This window comes from Barbatula barbatula (assembly GCF_947034865.1).
Source record: "Barbatula barbatula genome assembly, chromosome: 16".
Lineage (NCBI taxonomy): Eukaryota > Metazoa > Chordata > Actinopteri > Cypriniformes > Nemacheilidae > Barbatula > Barbatula barbatula.
This window is the reverse complement of record NC_136779.1, coordinates 6,754,328-6,774,699: the sequence shown is the minus strand read 5'-3', so window position 1 is coordinate 6,774,699 and position 20,372 is coordinate 6,754,328. Positions and strand designations below refer to the sequence as shown.

Below are 20,372 nucleotides of genomic sequence, written 5' to 3'. Positions count from 1 at the left end.
AACGATAAACTTGCATTTGATGCCCATAAATAATACATTTTTGGTTATATCTATATAGCACTAAAATTAGTTCTTTGCTTGTAACCATATCTTGGTGATTCAGTTGTTCTTCAAAGGTTCTTTGGGGTGACCGAGGTGCTAAATAGCAATGTTTCCGTATAAAGAACCTGTATTATTCTTAAGCATTTCTATATCCCACTTCTGACACAGCTTTACTACATTTCGTTACACTGTACTTGTATATGTGTAATGACAATAAAGATGAATCTAATCTAATCTAATACAGTAGCACCTCAGTCATTCCAAAGAACTGCTGAAGACCCACTGAAGCACAACAATATGGTTCTATATAGGACTAAAAGTGGTTCCCTAAGATTACGAACCAGGAACCACTTTTAGTGCTATATAGCAAAAACATTTTTGAGAGTGAAAACAGATCAAGCTGTGCTCACTGTTTATGGCAAAGCCTATCATAGAACGTTACGCGTCTGCCACAGTTTTCATCTGTAAGAAACTGAACAGGCTGTCTCATGAGGAGACAGCAGACATAGTTCTTGTAGAGTCCAACTCAGAGTTAGAAGAGTTCTCAAAGGAAGTTTCTATGAAGTTATTAAACTTAAGCTCCCGTTCCTGGAAAGAGCCTTTGTAAATGCAATATTTTGTTTGATTTAAGCACCTAAATAAAAAATGTAGATATTGCACACCACAGTGTTCCCTACTGTCCCGAACAGCTCACTGTGGGTTTACGGTTCTCGGATTGGAACTACGTGTTGGCTGAGGTGAAATCTTACCCGAATTCTTAAAGCTATTGATTTAATGACACTGAACAAAATTGAAAACCATAAAACATATTTTTGTCTCAAATTATTCAGTATGAAAATTTCAGGGATTTACATTAGCTGCACAAATCTGCAAACCCAAAATTTATTATGTTTGGTCGAATGACCTCAGAATTGACGACATTTTTCAATGGATCAGTTCGGTTTCAAAGTGTATTGAAATATGTTTTGCTTTGTATTGCTGTTTGATGTTTTAGTCATTTCTTTTCATTGGATAAATTCACAGTTGAGTAGCTTGCTGCATTTTCAGGCAACAAAATAGATCTACTCGTATTGCCACTAAAAGCATCTGCTGTTTCTTCTTTGAGCCCATCCAATGGTGAATCCTGCACACGCCTCTGATCTGTTCCTGATATTGCTCGAAGAATCAATGGTTCAGAAGTTAAGTGTCAGAAGATTCCCTTGGCAAATCGTGTAACCAATGTGTTACAATAACCACAAGGTCGATCAACTCAAGTGCTACATTTTCTAAAAACCAGCTCTGGAAAATCGTTGCGGGTCAAAAGTTTGCTGAAAGACAAAACGTCTATAACATCAGTATGTTTTAAATGAGTTTGTCTGCTTATGTTGTCATTCGTCTTCCAGCAGGAGTAAAATGCACAAGAGTAATGGACCATAGCAAAATAGATGGAGCTTGGAGAGCGTTCCAATGCTATTTTCAAGCATCCTTAAAATGCAACCGTCTGCATGGCACAGTTCCTCTTGAGCCCAAAGAGGACAGCCTGCAAACTTCATTTTATTATAACCACCCCTTCAAAAAATATCTCTTTCATCCGTTGAGCGGCCGGAGGATTTGCAGAAGCCAAGTGGATAAGAAAACATTTTCCATCCCATGTTTTTTCATATTTCTCTCCCGAAACACCAGCTGTCCATATGCCCCAAGATGGGGCCATGTTGCAGTTGAAGTACCTTTATGGAAATTAGGGGCAAAGTTTGGGGTCTAGAAACTGGCACTGTAAATCTTCTGCACGTAAAGAATTCTGTGATTGCATAAACAACGAGACAATGTAGTGATGTAATGTGGGCTACTTCATTGTTTTTGAGTGACCTCACAGTTTGGCTGTTGAACGGACTGATGAATGAACAATGCACGAATGTTCCTCAAAGAACACCCGATGGGGACTCACAATTCTTTAAAGGCATTACAGAGACCAATAAAATCATAAAACATAAGCTCATGTTCATATATTAAAGGCCATTTAGCACATTAAGGATGGAGAACTTTACCTTCTGCTTTTTGTTTCCATAAATTCCTCATGGCCAAAAAGAACAGCTTGTTCCAAAGACACCCGTAGAGGAACTTATTTGTCACAACAGCAATCGCTATACTGCGGCTCATTGAGTGATCAATTGTATTGGCTTGCTCATCTATGCCCACCAATTTCTAAACAATCGAAGTTTTGCCAGATGAACAAATGTCCTGACCAAGAAACATCAAATCTGTTGTCCAAAGATGAAAAGAAAGCCAACATTAATAACCTTCATTAATCATATTTTGCTGACAGCCAAGCTTAAGAGGGATTGGGCTTGATATTATTATTTTACTTGAATCCAAAGGTTAAAAAATTACTTTCTCATGTTTACATATAAACAACACTGGTCTTCATCAAGACTGCATGTCAAAATGCATGCCGTTCTGTTTGAGAAACCAAGTTTGATTGCGATTCAATACATCTTGTATGCCCAAGAGCCCATTAACAAATCATAAGCACATGGAAAAACCTTGTCCATTTCATTCATTCATGAATAAAGGTGTAAGTCATCCACAAAGGTAACATGCTCGTTTTAAATGTGTTTGATGTTAGTGCAAACACGTTAATCAAAACCAGCAGTCTGACTTCATTACTGGCAAGCAGAAAATGATGAATTAATCCTGCACTGGTGCCAGCTTCAATGTTCTGAGGTGGAGTGACCGTGAGCGTTCATTTCTGTACACAGTACAGATGCACCCTCTCAGCTGTCGTTCGGAGGCATGGCAATTTGATTAAATGTGATTAAAATAATCATCAAAATAATATGAGCACATACTGGCAGTGTAATGAGCTCATGGAGGAAGCTTGGCATATTTTAAACGCAAGCCGCCGCCACCATGTTTCTGTGTGTAAGCCAGTCGTCTTTTGGGGAGGTTGAGATGATTAGCTCTCCTCCCAAAACACCAATGAAGGTGCTTAGGTCATGAAAAAAGGTGGCACATTATATTAAGAAAGCTTGACATGTCGCAGACTCATGTAAGCTTTGAAACATCAAAAGGTGTGTGGAGCCATTCTGAAGCTTTTGGTGCTTACCATAATGAAGTTTTCTTCTGCACAGCTCTCATTCCCCTTCACACACACACAGTTAGGTTTCTATCCATTGTGGGGACTTTCCATATAAGGCATAATGATTTTTATACTGGACAAACTCTATATTGCCTTCCCCTAACCCAACCCCAAAACCTAAACGGGGAATGGCCACTTTAATTATAAAAACAAGCACACACACACACACACACACACACACACACACACACACACACACACACATTTAAATATTTTTAAAGTACCAAATGTTTATAAACAATGCATTTTCATCTTGTTTTCTTTTAAATATTTTTGATTTTAAATGTTTCTTTTAAATATATATTTTATTTATTCTTAATTTAGTTAACTTCAGAGAAAATCTGCACTAGTGATGTGCACTACAGACAGCCAGTGGCCTTCAAAGAGGGTGACATAAAACAGAAGAAATAACAGAGGCCTTATTTCTCCAAGGAGTTTACAAAATGCTGCATGTTCAACCCATGTCTATGGACTAAACCCAGTGTAAGTGCTCCTGTGAGGTGGACCTGCCAGCAGGAATGCCTTTTCCAGATGTTTCCCAAACCACAGCTCGCTTCTCTGGGTCCGGACCATATACTACATGACCAAAGTCAACTGCAGAACTTGTCACACTGAGCCAGGAAAGTAGTTCTGCTCTCAACCTGAAACATACATACGCTGCACATGGCTACAATGATGTGTCCTAAAAGTACAGCTGAAACACATACACGCGGAGTAGGCGCTCCTGCCAAAACACGCTCACCTCTTAAAGAGCAGGCTGCCCGGCGGGTACATGGCGTCAGGGAACGTGTACATCTCAAGCAGGATGGCAAACTATACCCAGCTGTCACATGTGTCCTGATCTCATTTTCAGTGTTATTGCAACATAAGCCTGGGAATTTCGGGAGCACTGGGAGGGTCAAAAACAAAACAAAATACAGAACACAAACTGTACTGCCAAACAAAATTATACCCCTTTAGATTTTTGAGTCGAGTGGTTTTTAAATGCAACATCCATAAAATTATTAGTATCTTTTGGCATTAGATTTTTTTCCTTTGGTCATGTCTTTTCGCATCAAAAGCATGGACCAAGGGGGCTAAAACTGCCACTGGTGCTCTTCAAAAGAGGTGCATGACATCCCTACCACCAACCATTGAGACAAAATGTGGACTCTGGCGCGAGCCCCAGGCCTTCAACTTCCTGTCTAAGAAGCTACGTCATGGTTACAGCGAACACATTAAGAAGAAATCTGTGCAGTCCAGAAGAAAAAGGATAGACGATAACATCATCTTCTTTGAATTATGTACTACCGTCACACTGAATGTTTGGGAATAGACGTACGTTCTTAAAGACAGTACATTTAATTCCTCTGTCTATCTATTAAGCCTAATACTGGAAAATGTAGGGCTTTTTCGAAAGATAGTGGAATGTTTTGAAGCATTTATGCCTCTCTGCTGTTCATTTATGCGAACAGGTGTAAATCAAGAGCATGAGTCAGAAAAGCCACAGATTAATCTTCATTACATGTTTGGCCTTTGACGTCAGAAATTTCACAGGTCTTTGCAATCACATCTGAAAATATAACCAAAATATGTGTTTTGGCCCGAGGGATGGAAACAGCATTTTGAAAATGAAAAGAGAACGTTCAAATGACTTTATGAAAACCTATTGTAGCATCATAAAACAGAACGCACACGGCACAATGCTTATTTTTTGGTATTTAAAATGGTGATACATAAAAAAAACCAAGAAAAAACGTGTTCTGTAGTAGCGGCTACTGCAGGCGAAAAAGTATTGAAGGAAAATTTGCTTTATCACACAAAAGAAGATATTTTCAAGAATGTAAGCAAACTGTTCTGGGCAATTTTATTTTATATTTCCTGCTATGGTAGGCTAGTCAATGGTGGCCAAGAACTATTTGGTTACAAGCATTCTTCCAAATATCTTTCTGTTCATCGGAAAAAAAAGAAATGTATACAGTTGTGAAACAACTCGAGGGTGGGTAATGATGACAGATTTTTTATTTTTGGATAAACTGTACCATTAAAGTGAATTTTTGCTGCACATTTCAATAACATAGCCTCAAGAATAACCAAGTTGTAAATACTTTTCCAGTCTATACAGTATCAGACCTATGAAACACCACACCTCTGAAACATTTAGGTGATTTTTGCTACTCACTGAATTTGGAGGCACAGTGCCCTCTAGCTGTCATAAAAGGTGCCTTTCAGTCCTTAATGTAACCAAATGTTCAGTAATGGCGTGATCTAAAATAATCTGCAATAGTGCAATCCATAACTTTTCCCTCTCTATCACCATAAAACTGCAGGTTCATCTAAGTAATTACGTCATTTTATCTTTACACGGGTTTCAGTCAAATTATGTCAAATTTCGTACCAAACATCTTTCAAACCTAATATTGCAAATGAGCCTGCTTACACTATCAAAGCTGTTAGCTTTATTGTGTCTGTGCCTTTTTATTATGAAATTTTTTGATGGGCTAAAGAACCAGTATTTTTCCCTCTTGGCCGTAGCCATCAATGATGTATATTGACATGTCATTGATGGTCACATTCCAGTTTTTCCTGAATTTTTCCTAGAACAGTCTAGGATGTGTGTAACAACAGATCTGGCATGAGGTCTTACATTTCACTCAATCCTCCAGAAATAACCCAAAGGAGCAGAACAGAGCATAAAGGGAAAGCTCAGAGTTTGACTTTTGCTCAAAAGTCAATAAATGTTTAAAAGCTCACAGTCAAATTAAAATGAATTAATAGATCACAATTTAAAAGCAACAAAAGTCAACCACAGTGTTTTATTGTTTAACAGAAACAACACAAAACTGACAGAGTCCATACGGATTACACATGAGGGTCAAGGATCACACAAGGATCTCATTTTCAGCAGCAAGTTATATCATAACTTTGGACAAAAAAGGCATGATCAACCGTAAACCTGTGAACTAAGTGTGAAATCATTGACATATGAAAGCTGAGAAAATCGGCAACTTTTACCACTACCCAAAATAACCCTCAGGTATACAGCTTTCAAAACAAATAATAAAACCTTATACAAATAATGTACTGCACTAGTAAATGATATGGACAGAAGATCAATAGTAACTGATCAAACAAAAGAGAAAAGAGAAAATTGAGACAAAAATATGTTTGCCTACAACAATTTAGCTCCTATGGTGTTTTCATGGCGTTTCTACGAAATGTGCACGGACCTGTTTATTGAGATACTCTGCTAAACTTATGCAGGGTGGAGAGGTGTTTCGAAAATGAAGAAACCCACAAGTCAAAGGATGGGAAGTTATGAGAGATGACTGATATGTAAACCAGGGCTGGTTGGGCTTACTGTAATTCACACTGCAGTCACCCTACAATAGGGAGAAAGGAGTGCCTAAATGATCTATTTTAGTCTTTGTGTGCCTATAAATATAATACAGCATAATACTCCACATTATTTTCTATTTCATGACAGATTGAGGATTTGTTGGCTGTGGAAATGCTGACAGACCACCTAACAAACAGGCTACCTTCACAGAAACCATAAGGCCAACTTGTGTTAACTAAAAACAAAGGTCCTTTGATACATATCTGAGTGCACTCACCACTTAGATACTCATTCGAGGTCACATTAAAAATCTTTTGTCACTCAAGAAAGACCAGCACCAGTAAAACCAGTTCAGCCAGGTAACATAGCTTCAGCACCGTACGTCTTTAGCCTCATGGTTGACACTATTGTTTCTTTAAAGCAACTGTATTTAACAGTATCTGTCTTTTAAACGCAAATGCCTCGTTTGCCTAAGGCGTGCCGTGAAAAAATGTGATGAATAGACCTGGGCGAGGCGGCAGAACAAGACGTCACGACTCGGTTCGCAAAATTCCGAAACATACTACTACAAAGGCTCGGGTCATGAATATTAAAAACGAACCGATGACGTAGATTAGTAACCTTCCAACGGATGAAGGCGTTTCTTGCATATTAATTAGAAAGCGCCTACCTTGTCGACTAATATGAATATTAACGACATAGCCTTCGCCGTAGTACGATTAGTAAATGCGCCCGTCTCACCGTCTGTCACATCAGCTGCAACGCTGGCAGTAGACAGGAAATAAGAATTCAAAGACAGCCGTGTTTACCTTCATTTATTCAACAATCGTGCTCATATAACACATTACCTGTGTCACATTTGTAACTACTGCTAACTCAAGAGGAGACAATGCTCCAGTGTGTGTCGGGAAGTTCGTGTATGCGTGTGGTAGACGGTTACAAGTCTACGTGGTATTTCTTAATTTTGGTAATATCGTATGTTTTATATTTGATATTCGGCGCGCTTGTGTTTTCCGCGGTGGAGCTGCCGTATGAGGAGCAGCTTCGAGGACAGCTCCGGACCCAGAAACAGCAGTTTTTACAGGATAATGAATGTGTGTCCGAAGCAAGACTTGAGGAGTTTTTAATGAGAGCACTGGAGGCGAGCAACTATGGTGTGTCGGTTTTAGAAAATGTTACTATTAACTGGAACTGGGATTTCACATCGGCGTTGTTCTTCGCCAGCACGGTGCTTTCTACCACGGGTAAGAGCAGACTTTCTCTAGACAACTTTAGATGTGCATGATAGGACAAACTGTTTTTGTATCCCTTGTTATTGATTTACACTAATATATCGCTTGTGACCATGTAAGTCCTTTCTCTTTAAATATTTATCTATGGGGCGAGGTGACAAAGGAGACGCCAGTCTGATGTCATCTCTACAGTGGAAGGTCGAGCTGTCCTTTCTCTCTAATGTCCGGTGTGAGCATCAGCTGACGACTGTACTGTATGACAGGCTTAAATTGTCTAACAACACTACAAATTTGTATAAATAAAAACCTCCACTGCTTCTTGTACTGACGATACAGTATTTATAATCTAATCGTCAAGATGCATACGATACAAATTGTTAGAACTGTCTCACTTGGTCTTTCTTTCATTCTCAAAAAAACAACAAATAACATTTGCAATAAGACGTTCAGGAAGTATGTATGGTGAAGTGTAGTAAAGAAATAGGCAATAAATGTGAAGTAAATAACAATATGTATATACTATTTAGTTTATAGTCATCATCGTCGTAAAATAATATATCATAATAATGCAACTCATATTCTAAAATAATTAAATATTTATCTTATAAAACATATAAAAGAGTCAGACCAAATAAATCAAGTATGGGAATTTATTAACAGAATAATATTGCACACAGAATCGCGTTGCTCATTCAGTTTGAACATCTTGGAATATGTAGTTCTTTAACACCACAAATCTTCTTTGGCATTGAACTTTTTTGTATCATTATTAATTTACAATAAATTGGACATTGTTTTTTTTTTGAGTGAACTAACAGTTTAAATAAATGGCTGTGCTTAAAAACAAAATTAGGTACAGTTGTACAGTATGTTAATTTGATTTATTGATCACATTTCTTACAGTGTGCCAATAATGAAACAAGTCCACGATCTGCTTACATATTAACATCCCCTGTGGTGCCCTGTTGGTGTTTGTAATCCATTTGAAGGGTGTTTGAAGGATATGCATGCAGTGTGTAGGGTTTCCAAGGGCTGTGTACTGTAACTTAATCCAGCAGGATTAAATACCAGGTTTGAGCCTGAAGACCTCTCGTTCCATAAGGCATGTAAACCAGGCCTATTGAGTGTTTCAGTGCTATTTGTCAGATAGAAGACAGAAGGGCCTACCGACTATTACCACAGATGACTAACAGCTTCACATGTTTTGCAGGGTATGGCCATACCGTGCCTCTGTCAGATGGGGGTAAAGCCTTCTGTATCATTTACTCAGTGGTGGGAATCCCATTCACACTTCTGTTCCTGACTGCAGTGGTTCAGAGGATCATGGAGTTCAGTACCCGCAGGCCTGTGGAGTACCTGCACCGGCGCTGGGGCATGTCCAAGCCTCTGCTGGCAGCCATACAAGCTGCCCTTTTAGCTATTATTATTGTGTCCTGTTTCTTCCTCATACCCGCAATCATCTTCTCAGTCCTGGAGGAAGACTGGAATTTCCTGGAGTCTTTCTATTTTTGCTTCATCTCTCTAAGTACCATTGGTTTGGGCGACTATGTACCGGGAGAGGGCTACCACCAGAAGTTCAGAGAACTCTATAAATTGGGCATTACTTGTAAGTGCACATCCAAAGGAATTTGCTATTAATTTGTTATATTCACATTCATAACATTGATATAGTATAGTAGATATAGAGTATTTTTCATCTATATTGCATATATGTCAGGGGTCTTTATCAGGCCATGGTGCTCTGTTGCAACTGTATTGTTTGCATTTTTTCCATTGGCAAGATTCCTTTTATTTGCTTTTTAAAAGCTTTTTTATCCTACTATTAGCAGACCTCCTGCAGTACGAATGTGTACCCCAAGGGGTCGCTGCTGACCCGTGTCAAAGACCCCTCTCATATCTGCTCTATTCTTGTTCGTCCTTAATTTTTATGAAAAGTTTAAAATATTTTTTCTTAAATCTTTCTCAACCTGTCTTGTTCCAATACAGTGTACTTGATATTGGGGTTGATTGCCATGTTGGTGGTTCTGGAAACCTTCTGTGAGCTGCAGCAGTTGAAGAAACTCAGGAAGATGTTCTACCTTAGAAAGCAGAAGACAGAGGACGAGCTTAACATTGTGGATCACGATCACCTCTCTTTCGCCTCTGTGTCTGACCAGGCAGCCTCTGTTAAAGAAGATAAGAGTGATCTGTTTCCTGACGATGTGATCAATGCTTCTCCCACCACCTCTAATGGACAAATGGACAGATGAGATTCTGTGATCAGATCTGTGATCTGTGATTCTTGAACCCTCTGAGACACAACACACTAGTAATATTTCTCACCTTAGGGCATACATATATGTAATAATACTAAAATAAAAAAACACTACAGTACTATAGAAATAGCTACTTGAAATGCAGGTTGAAGTTATTTTAACGTTGAAAAAACTTGAAGAACATATCATTTGTCAGAACAGCTACTGAGATGAAAAAATATCAGATGGTTACATGGTTATGTGGCCAAAGACTTGCTTAACATAATGCTGTTCATGCTGGCTTAAAAAGGAAGGATATATTGTAGTTTTAATGCAAATCATGCCTTCAAGTATAGCTTTAGCATTATTAGTTAGTCATTGCCAAACTGCAATCCATTACATAAAATACAGGGGCAGGTCCCTGGTTAATTTTTCAAAAGGTCAATACAATAAAACATAAGGGTGTTTTAGATATATGTATGTTTTTTCTCTGATTTAGTAGGGGGATTCAGTAAAAGTACTATCTCTCAAAGGGATTTTCTTTGCCTTTACAAGCCATTTTGGCTCTTGGGAAGTAGTATTGTTTAAGACCAGAACAGTTGTCCTCCACTAGGGAGAGATATTGAGCATTGAGTGTTCTTGCTGCTGTATTGTAAGGAGGGAGTCACGTTTGTGAATCTGTATATTTTTATGATTGACTGGGTAGATTGCTAAAGGAAATAAATTATTATTTTTAAAAATAATTACTTTATTGCTGTAATTTGTTATGATATGCACTTTAACCAAATAAACTGGAAGCTTTTTGGTTTACATGCTTGACCCTGACTGTTCTTCATAGTGAACTGCATAGTGAACATTTCAGAAATTCCCCACTGGTTTAAGGCTTTAATGTCTTCTCAGAGCTGTGTACTGTCAGATCATTGCTAGGTAACGTGCTGGTGTGTTAAAACCTTGCCGGGCAGATAGGCATTGTGCACCTGAGCAGCTGTACTGTCTGTTAACAGTCTATCAGGAGGTCTGCTGACTGCTGTTAAAAGAGATATTTACTCTGTTGTTTAAAAGTGACTCCTGTTATAGTGGTGCTGAAATTGAACCGAGGTTATGTTAACAAGGCCTACAGCTGTGTCCACCCCTTTAAACTTAAAAAGGGCAGAATGTCTCGGTTCTCAGTCAAGAGCATCTTAAGACGTCTAGTAAATGTGCACACACGTCTCACCTGACAAGGCATTATGAGATGAGATACGATTTTGAAAAATTAATTTGTCCTCCTCTTGTTTTTTTAAAGGAAAAGCTTTTCTTTTGAAATATATTTAGTTTGTTTCTGAATATGCGCTTCTATGACACTGTCACCTATAGGGTATTCATGTCTCTGTTCATTGTCATTGCTTTATAGGAAATAATGGATTTGTGAGATGTGTTGTGTCGTATTATATACGATTTGTCCGATGACATTGCTCGAGATTGTGGAAGACAGTTCTGTTAAGAACGGCAAACTGAATGAACTGAATGTTCCTCGGTCCTTTTAACTTTGCCTTTTGTTTGTCCTTCATTAATGCTAATACTCTAATGCTAATAAACTACCAGCGAGCTTCGATAGTTCTCACACAGTATTTTTCAATTCATCTCACACTCCCGGGACCTGTGCACCAAACTGCCTCATTTACTGCCAATCCTTGTTATTAAGTGTGCTAAGCTTAATTTTGAGTTAAGCATATGCAGTGCAGACCTCATTCTCCCCATGGCATCGATTCGGGAGGATTATTGACGGCACTTTCAGAAGTTTTTGCTCGGCTAAGCACAGGTCTCCCGCTCGGGCTTTAGCTGGGTGACGCTTCGCCCTGATCGATACGTGCCAACTAGTTACCTCACTCACCACACACGCACACACCGTGTCGCACACCCCCACTGCAAGCCATCTTTCAAAACCTGGCGGTGGACAGTGAAGCTGCCAGACTGCAGGAAGAAGATCTTTCCACAAGATGTGCCGGCGCAATGCAGAGAGAGGATGAGACTCCAGCAGCCTGGATACAATGTGTCCCCAAAGAGAAAGGTATAACAACTTTTAAATTTGACTGTGTGTTTAAATTTGTTACATAATGACAATGTATTTATACATTTGTATTCCTTGCATAATAGAAAAATCAAGTCAATTTCTTGGCATATTCAGTTGTTTCAATGTTTCAATATGCAGTAGCAATTATTTATAAATATGTTTTTAAAAGATTTGCACAGCCGGCAGCAGTTTTTTTGTTCTCTTTTGTTTCTTTAATTAATTTATTATTAAACATATTTTTCATTGCTCATTGTATCAAAAATGGTACAAATGAAAGTGTCAAACTGTGTAATGGAGGGACACATCTGTTATACTTATAGATATGAGCTGTATGTATATTACAGGTCTGAATATACAGTATAATTGGTCTTGCAACATCAGCATAGTTATACCTCAAATGTAGGTTTAAGGATTTGAACAAATCCGTAAACCACTGTATTCAAATAAAAGTCATAGTTTGTTGAGAAGTGTGCTGATCTTTTCTAAGTGATCTGATTTAAGGCTATTACTCTCCAGACAGTAAAACAGGCAAAATATTAATATATTGGTACAAAAACAATAATATTTTTTTAAGAAAGGACTCAAGTCAAATTAAGCAACAAGAAGAGACCAGGCTATTTAAAATTGGGCCAGTAAGCAACGGGGTCTCCTAACACCCTAGCAACTGCCTGGCAACTCTCTTGAAACTACTCAAAACACTTTACTATGCACTCTTTAGCCCAATAGAGTTTTGAATGAAAAAGTTCAATTAAAGTTTTATGTAAAATAGTCAAATGTTTTATTATAATTAACATTAATAAAAATGTGTATAGGTCTAAAATATTAAGGAAAGGTATGTTTTGGTTTCTAAAGTTTCTGTAGATTTCCTATTCTGAAAAGAGTGGGAAACAAGATCAAAGCTTGGATCAAAAATACATTGTCTGCAATTCTGTACTCTTGGGGTGACCTTCAACATATTCCTTCTTCTTCATCAACTCTTGGCCAGTTTCATTCGTTCCCGCTGCCAGTTTATACTTAGACACAGCATTATAATTACTTTGTGGTTGATTTTTAATATCTAAGCAATCAATAGTTCCATCAAAGTAATCATATCATAGCTGTCCATATAAAGCCCACTGAAAATAGTAACTAATCTGTCTAATAAATGTATGTATACATTATATTCTGTATAAATGTTATGTAGTAAATATTATATAACAATTATAACCAAAGCAATGCAAAATATAGAAATGCCACTTTTATTGTCAAATAATTTTGTTGCAAATGTTTACATATTAGCGTATATGTGATATTGCATTTAATTACAAAACAGTAAACAAACAATTCCTCTTCAGCTTAAAAAGATTTGAACTGTATCATAATTTCGTAAGCCTTTAATCCATTATAAAGTTAGAGTAAGTACTGTTCATGTCAATAGGTTTTAATAGATTATTTTGCCCTTAAGCCTTTTAGACCCACAATTCTTTGCAAACACTGCAGGCTAGTTTATAAATGGGCTGGGTCTTTAACCCATGTGTAACATCCATCTTCGTCGACCCCGCACCAGAGCAATCTTCACCGCTACACTCGTTTTCAATCACCGGACTTTTAAGACCGGGACTATCATTTCCCATCATGAACTGCACCCATCTGACATCATTGATCACCCCGCACCTGACTCTCATTACACTCCACCTGAACCCCATCCCATGGGCTCATGTTTTGTCATGTTGTTCACTGAAGGACTCTTGGACTTGCTTTATGCCTATTCTCCATGGATGATCTATTTTGCCTGTTTTATTCCCGTTGATGTTATAAGTTCGATTTTGTTCCGGTGGATGTTTACCTGTGGTTACAACTACTCTGATCTGATTACCTGGACTGACATGAAGATGCACTGTATATTCTCTTGTTCTCTTTTTAATATATTTTATCTTTCACTTTTTTTACTTTAGGGGAATGAGACAGCCAGACATGAGTCCACGCCGCCTGTCGGATATCAGCCCTCAACTCAGACAGCTCAAATCTCTGGTCATTGATGAAGATCTAAATGAAGAATTAAAGTCATCCAGATCAGTGGAGTGCATCAACAGCGCATCTATAGAAGAACGCATCCTGAGGCTCACTGGTTACTATGGTTATGAGCCGTGGAGCGCATTCTGCAGAGGTATTATCCAGATTTATGCTTTGTTTAAGGGAAGATGTCTTTGATGGGAAAGAGTAAAGCACAGAGTTTAGCACACGTAAACTATTGATCTTTTAGGAGGTAGGGCTTAAAAAGTATACCATAAGTCTTAGGATATAGAATTATACTGGTTATACATGAGTTAACGGTATAGATTTTAAGGACTATTACATCTTTAAAGGCTATAAAAATAAAGCCTCTGCATTGCTTGACATTTCAAATGATCTGGTTCTTCTTTATTAACAGTGGCAGTCAGTACTGTACGTTCAGTTTCTTCTAGTACGGCTTCATCTTGCGTTCATGAGTTTGGGTCTGTGATAAATGTTTCAAATGAACATCTTTGCTGTCGCAAGTGTAAACACATCGATCAGAGACCTCTTCACACCTCTGCATCAATCTGAGCTCCTCTCTTCATAACATGTCTTTGTTGCAACACCGATGTAACGGGCAGAGACCACAACATCTATTACTTAACTAATAAACAGCTGAGTCAGATCATTTGTAAGCAGTACGTGTTTCGCTAAAAAGAGGTCTGATGTATCTGCTATTTGATTTAAATCTAGGCAATGAGTTACGATGTGTTGAGCAGCTCTATGAAAATATGCATGAGAGTTTTTGAGCCAGTTGTGCGGAGTCATCGGGGCAGGTGAGGTCTCTGGCGTTTCTCATTACCATTGACTACGGGCTCAACATTCAACAAACCTCATCATGGTAGCTTAAGCGCGTTATACAACTCAAAGTATAATAATCAATGTTTATTTTATTATTATATTGATTGTTTATTTATGTTGAGCCTTTCATCTTGGATGTTAAAAGTCAAACGATGTAACCAAGGATAGGGCTAAAAGGGAAGGGAGAAGTTTTGATAATTCTTAATTGCATTTCTCCAGACTACCTTGGTCTGTAATGATTTGCTCAATAGATTTAACAAATGGCTTAGATGGATAGTTTTAACCGTTTCAGTACCATGGACAGCACTGTCAGATTCCATACCGAACATTATAGACACAGTAGGTTCACAGTATAAGTAACTTTCAATAGTTAAGTCTTAGAAAATTTTAATTTAGTAGCATCTGTGATGACATGAAATTTCTGTGAATGCGGTAAGAAAAAATTCAGAGAATGTTGAAGTTAAAACATTAAGTTTTAAACTTAAAAATTAAAACTGTTTCAGTGTGGGTGTGGAACTATCAGTTTTATTAAACATTATTACATGGCACGTTGGAATGCTTGATTCTGATTGGCCAGTCGCGACATTTGGGGGTTCGTTATTCCCAGATAAATATGAATTTAAAATTTTTATAATTTTGATCATTTTCTTTGAGAAATGAAATCTAGATGTCTTTTAATAACATATGACATTATATTAACAAATGATTAAACCGAAAATGCTTGTTCGTCACATCTGAACATCGTTTCTTACCTTAAAACCCGAAAGCAAACAGGTTTTCCTTGGGAAAGGTCTGCATTCTGTAAAAATTAACTAATAAAATATTTCAAATTCGCATTTCATGTCCAGTTTTTCTCATGTGGTAGGTAGCCCTGTAATAGACGTGATAATGTACAAGCAGCCAGCTGATATCACCACATCAGCCCCTTCATTGTGAGACAAGACCCTGATCACACTGTCTGCACTTATTTCTGCGATAACTACCGGCTGCCTGTACATTATCCCTTGCATAACAGATGGAGGGGTTTGAAAAGTCATAATTTTTCAAAAAATCTGTCATTTACTAACCTATTGTCATTTCAAACCTGTATGACGTTCTTCTGAAGAACACAAAAGAAGATATTTTGACTGTTGCAACTGTCACCCATTCAATTGCATTTGTTTTGTGTCTATTCGGTTAGCAACATTCTTCAAAATATCTTTTGTGTTCTTCAGAAGAAAGAAAGTTGTACAGGTTTGAAATGAAAAGAGGTTGAGTAAATGTTCATTTACTTTTGTTTATCTTTAGAAGATGACCGATCCAAGAGCGAAAAAGTGGAAATGAAGGTAGAAGGCTGTGCTCCTACAGCAAATGAGAATGTGACTAGACGACAGAGTCTGCGCTTCTGTCTGCACATGACTGCAGTCCATCTAAATCGAGCACTCTGGGGTGTCGCCATGGTGATCTGCTTATGCTTGTCTTGGACTGGCAGCACGCAGTTGGCCAAAATTACAGTCAGACGCTTGAATATACCTTTCACCCTCACTTGGTTTTCCACCTCCTGGAACTGTTTCGTCTTTCCTCTTTACTACCTGGGTCACCTGTGCTGTAGCAAGGACAGACAGACTCCTAGACAGCGGTTCAGGTGGGTAGGGTTGGGTTTTATTTCATGCATGAGGGAAGGTGATGGAGCTTTTATTGCATATGTCTCCTACAAAACGTTTTACTGCATTCCTGAATGTGAGCTCCTTGTGAAAGTTCTGTAATAGTTTGTAGATTACGAAGGTGGCATCACATACTTGCAGCTTTGTCAAGATGCATACTAGCACAGCCTAATTTTCGAATCGTGTCCCATGGCCTTTTGACCTTTTCATTGGTTCAGCATTTCCTTTTTATAGGTTTGGTTCAGCACTTTTGGATGTGGATTTATTGTAGCAAAACAATTAAACCCTAATTTGTATTGATCTCAGACAATTGGAAAAATGTCACTATAATCTAAATACTTTAGTCAGTGGTTCTTAAACCTTTTCGTTGTAAGGTCCCCATGGTGTAGAGTGCAGCGCTTTGTGGCCCCAAATAAAGATTATAATCTTAAACTTTGATAATGTTTTTGGTTAAATAAAAATTCTGTTATACAATGCTGGAACATCAGTTTTTTGTCTGATATTTGATGGCATACAATCTATGATAAATTTCTATATTTAATAAAATGCAACAAAATCTGTTCCCCCTCCTGGATCCAGCTTGGTGCTCCCCAGTTTCAGAACCACTGCTTTAGATTATAAGAATAAACAAATCACACAGATTCTAAAAGCCATTCCTTCACAACTTTGCATTGTCTTTCAAAGAATGGATGCCATTAACTTAGATGTTTTTGAGTTAGCTTACAAATAGCCTCAAAATCTAATAAATATATTTTTTTCTCATTTTAAAATCATGTGTGTTTACTTTACTAATACACACTTCTGTTTTTAATGCTATAATTAAATGCTGTTCAGCTTTATGCAATTTAAAATGGGTTGTGAATGCACTTCACTAAATTGTAATGGCCTTGTTCCTCTTGAAAACTTGCCTTATGTTTCAGCAAACTACTAAAAATCTGCTTGTTGGATTAAATGTGTACAGAGCAAATTTGTTTAAACATTCAATACACATTTTTAAAAAGCGCAAGAACTTTGATCAAAAAGTCTTTATTATTAGGAGACACGTACTATAAATATGTATGTTGGCTTTTTACAATAGAGAGTGTTGTCAGTTCTTGGGAGATGATGGGCTTTCTCTGAAGATGCTGCTTTCTCGCGTGGCTCCGTTTGGAGTGCTGTGGACTCTCACCAGCTACCTGTACCTGCAAGGCCTCCGCAGGATTCCTGCCACCGACGCCTGCGCTCTCTTCTGCTGTAGTCGTGCCTTTGTCTTCCTCATATCCTGGATTGTATTGCGGGATCGCTTCATGGCAGTGCGGGTAAGGACTGAAACTAAGAATATTGCCCACATGATGCCAATGACATATATTATTAAATAAAATGCTTTTTTTCATATCAAAAACATTTTCTAAATCTTCAAATTGATCATAAATAAAAAGATTAATCATCAGACATTTTGAGGCGATTGTACCATAAAGATCAATAGGGGGCAGTGTTGTTTGGTTACCAACATTCTTGGAAATATTTATTTTAATTTTTGGGGATTTATCCCTTTAACTAAATTGTTTAATATACTGTAACGACTCTTGACTTTTACTTCAAAAACAAAATGTGGATATTTTGCTATAAAAAATTACACATTTCAATATTTTAAATTACAGATTGTTGCAGCCATTTTGGCCATCGGGGGCATTGTTATGATGACATATGCAGATGGTTTTCACAGTCATTCTGTCATTGGCATCTCTCTTGTGGTGGGGTCTGCATCAACAGCAGCTATATACAAAGTAAGGATTACAAATCTGGTAGATATTATACATGATCATGGTGACGGTTTTAGGCCTACACACTGATCTGTTGTTTAGATTTACATTTATGCATTTGGCGGAGGCTTTTATCCAAAGCAACTTACATTCCAATGTACTATACATTTGTTTCTGACTATGTGCAATCCCCTGGTATCATAACACCATGACATTTGCGTTGCTAGCAGTCATGCTCTAACCAATGAGCCACAGGAAAGCTATCCTACACTTCTAACTATGATGTTACATTTTATGCTCTGGCTGTATCTATGAATTGTATTGTACATCTGTCACTTCAGGTTCTGTTCAAGCTTGTTCTGGGTAATGCAAAACTCGGTGAAGCAGCTTTGTATCTCACCATCCTCGGTGGAGCTAATTTGGTCTTCATATGCGCCGTACCCATAATCCTGCTTCTCACGGGGGCTGAGGACTTTGTTTCACCTGGAGATTTGCCGTGGACAAGTATCTGTGGCATGGCTGCTCTTTTGCTGGGTAAGGGGCTATAGATCTATAAACATGTCACAAAGTTCTCTTGGTTATACTCATCAAAAGTGGCAAAATTTAGTTATTTTGCTGGAATCTTTACCGTTTCTTTATGAAATTTAACATGGTTAATTCGAAAATCACATTCTTTAACATAAAAGGTAGCCTACTCGCAAAAAAATATTTATACAATTTGGTATTATTACTCGTACGCAGAAATTACAAGGTACTGGCATAATGCAAAAGAGCAGTTAAACATATAAAAGAGTCGTCCAAAACTTCAGAAGTGTAAATTTTTGTATTTTATGACTTCTAGTCAAGTCAAGTCAGCTTTATTTATATAGCGCTTTTTACAATTTTCATTGTTACAAAGCAGCTGTACAAGAAAACATTGACAAAACATAAAAGGTTATGAAAGTCAAAACACAGGTCAAATATCAGACAGACTATAAATTCCTATATGCAGTGTTAATTAAATAAGACTATACAATTCTAATACTATCCTTAGGAACCAGATATAATCACCCATCATCACTTCATCCCACCTTCCCTGTGCTACATACATTTCAAGAATTGTCTGATCATGACAATTGGAAATCAAATTAAATGCGGAAATTTGTACAGTTTTTGTTTATTTGCAATATACCGATATATTGTGATTAAATTTACTTAAGTTACATATACACTAAATCATTGATGCTACCTTACATCAATATAATCACAATAATAAGCACCATAGCAGTGTACAAGAACTTTAAAAAAAATCCTTTTGTTTCCCACCTAGTGTTCAACTTTCTCTTGAATTTTGGTGTTTTGATAACACTTCCTACTCTGATTTCTCTGGGCGTTGTCCTCAGTGTTCCTGTCAATGCTGGTAAGTTATATTGGCACCATTCAGAAGTTCAATGTAAGTGTAAATGTGTCTTTTGTATATCTAATTTGATACAGATAAAACCCTAACGATGACTAGGTCACATGCCACAGATGTTTGCAAAATCATAAAAATAAAATGGCTTCATGAGACCAGAATAACCTTTTTTGGTTGTATGGTTCCGCAAAGAAAACCTTTGTTTCACAAAAGTGGAATAGCTCTTTTAGACTATGAAAAGGTAAGAAAGAAATGTCTCTCTGGGGAACCCAATGGTTCTGATATGGCATCACCTTGTGTATCACCTTTATTTTTAAAAGTGTATTTGATGAGAAACCTCAAAATAGTACATAATCTGATACATTTCCAAATCATTTTGTCATATATATTTATTTAAAAAATCTGCTAACTTATTTTTAATTTTTAAAACCTTAAAATTTTACTTATTACAAATGCTTACAGAAACTACAAAAGTGATCACAGAACATCTTCCCCCTTTCAGTCATAGACCGCTACATGTGTGAGATCCAGCTCAACAGTGTACGAGTCATAGCTGCATCCATCATTTGTCTGGGCTTCCTTCTGCTCCTGTTGCCTGAAGATTGGGACCAAAACCTGCCACATTTACGGTCCATGCTATTCAACCGGGACCAGCCACAAGAGTGTGCCAGAGACAAGCATCTAGAGACGCTTCACATCAGGCAGAGAGAGTCCAGGAACTGCAACTCTTCCTCCACCTGACCTGGCTGTTGGGTTGCTGATGG

The 20,372-nt window shown here is 37.6% G+C and overlaps 2 protein-coding genes across 2 annotated transcripts; both read left to right on the top strand.

Moving 5' to 3' along the window:
* Positions 1–7,206: 7,206 nt before the first annotated feature.
* On the top strand, positions 7,207–10,759 carry kcnk1a (potassium channel, subfamily K, member 1a). The gene is made up of 3 exons (XM_079477266.1): positions 7,207–7,720; positions 8,919–9,314; positions 9,695–10,759. Exons 1-3 carry the CDS (start codon positions 7,366–7,368, stop codon positions 9,955–9,957), a joined length of 1,014 nt encoding a protein of 337 aa, XP_079333392.1. The 5' UTR covers positions 7,207–7,365; the 3' UTR covers positions 9,958–10,759.
* A 1,213-nt stretch (positions 10,760–11,972) lies between these two features.
* Positions 11,973–20,349, top strand: slc35f3a (solute carrier family 35 member F3a; the record flags this gene model as incomplete). The annotated part of the gene is made up of 8 exons (XM_079476900.1): positions 11,973–11,992; positions 13,930–14,141; positions 16,118–16,454; positions 17,552–17,771; positions 18,114–18,239; positions 18,557–18,749; positions 19,525–19,614; positions 20,111–20,349. 8 exons carry the CDS (start codon positions 11,973–11,975, stop codon positions 20,347–20,349), a joined length of 1,437 nt encoding a protein of 478 aa, XP_079333026.1.
* Between the last annotated feature and the right edge of the window lie 23 nt (positions 20,350–20,372).

What these genes read in the sequence shown, in the direction of transcription:
- kcnk1a (XM_079477266.1), top strand. Translation starts at nt 7,366, where the DNA reads ATGCTCCAGTGTGTGTCGGGAAGTTCGTGTATGCGTGTGGTAGACGGT. An exon ending in CACGGTGCTTTCTACCACGG is followed by an intron (nt 7,721 to 8,918) that starts GTAAGAGCAGAC and finishes CATGTTTTGCAG; the next exon opens with GGTATGGCCATACCGTGCCT. An exon ending in CTATAAATTGGGCATTACTT is followed by an intron (nt 9,315 to 9,694) that starts GTAAGTGCACAT and finishes GTTCCAATACAG; the next exon opens with TGTACTTGATATTGGGGTTG.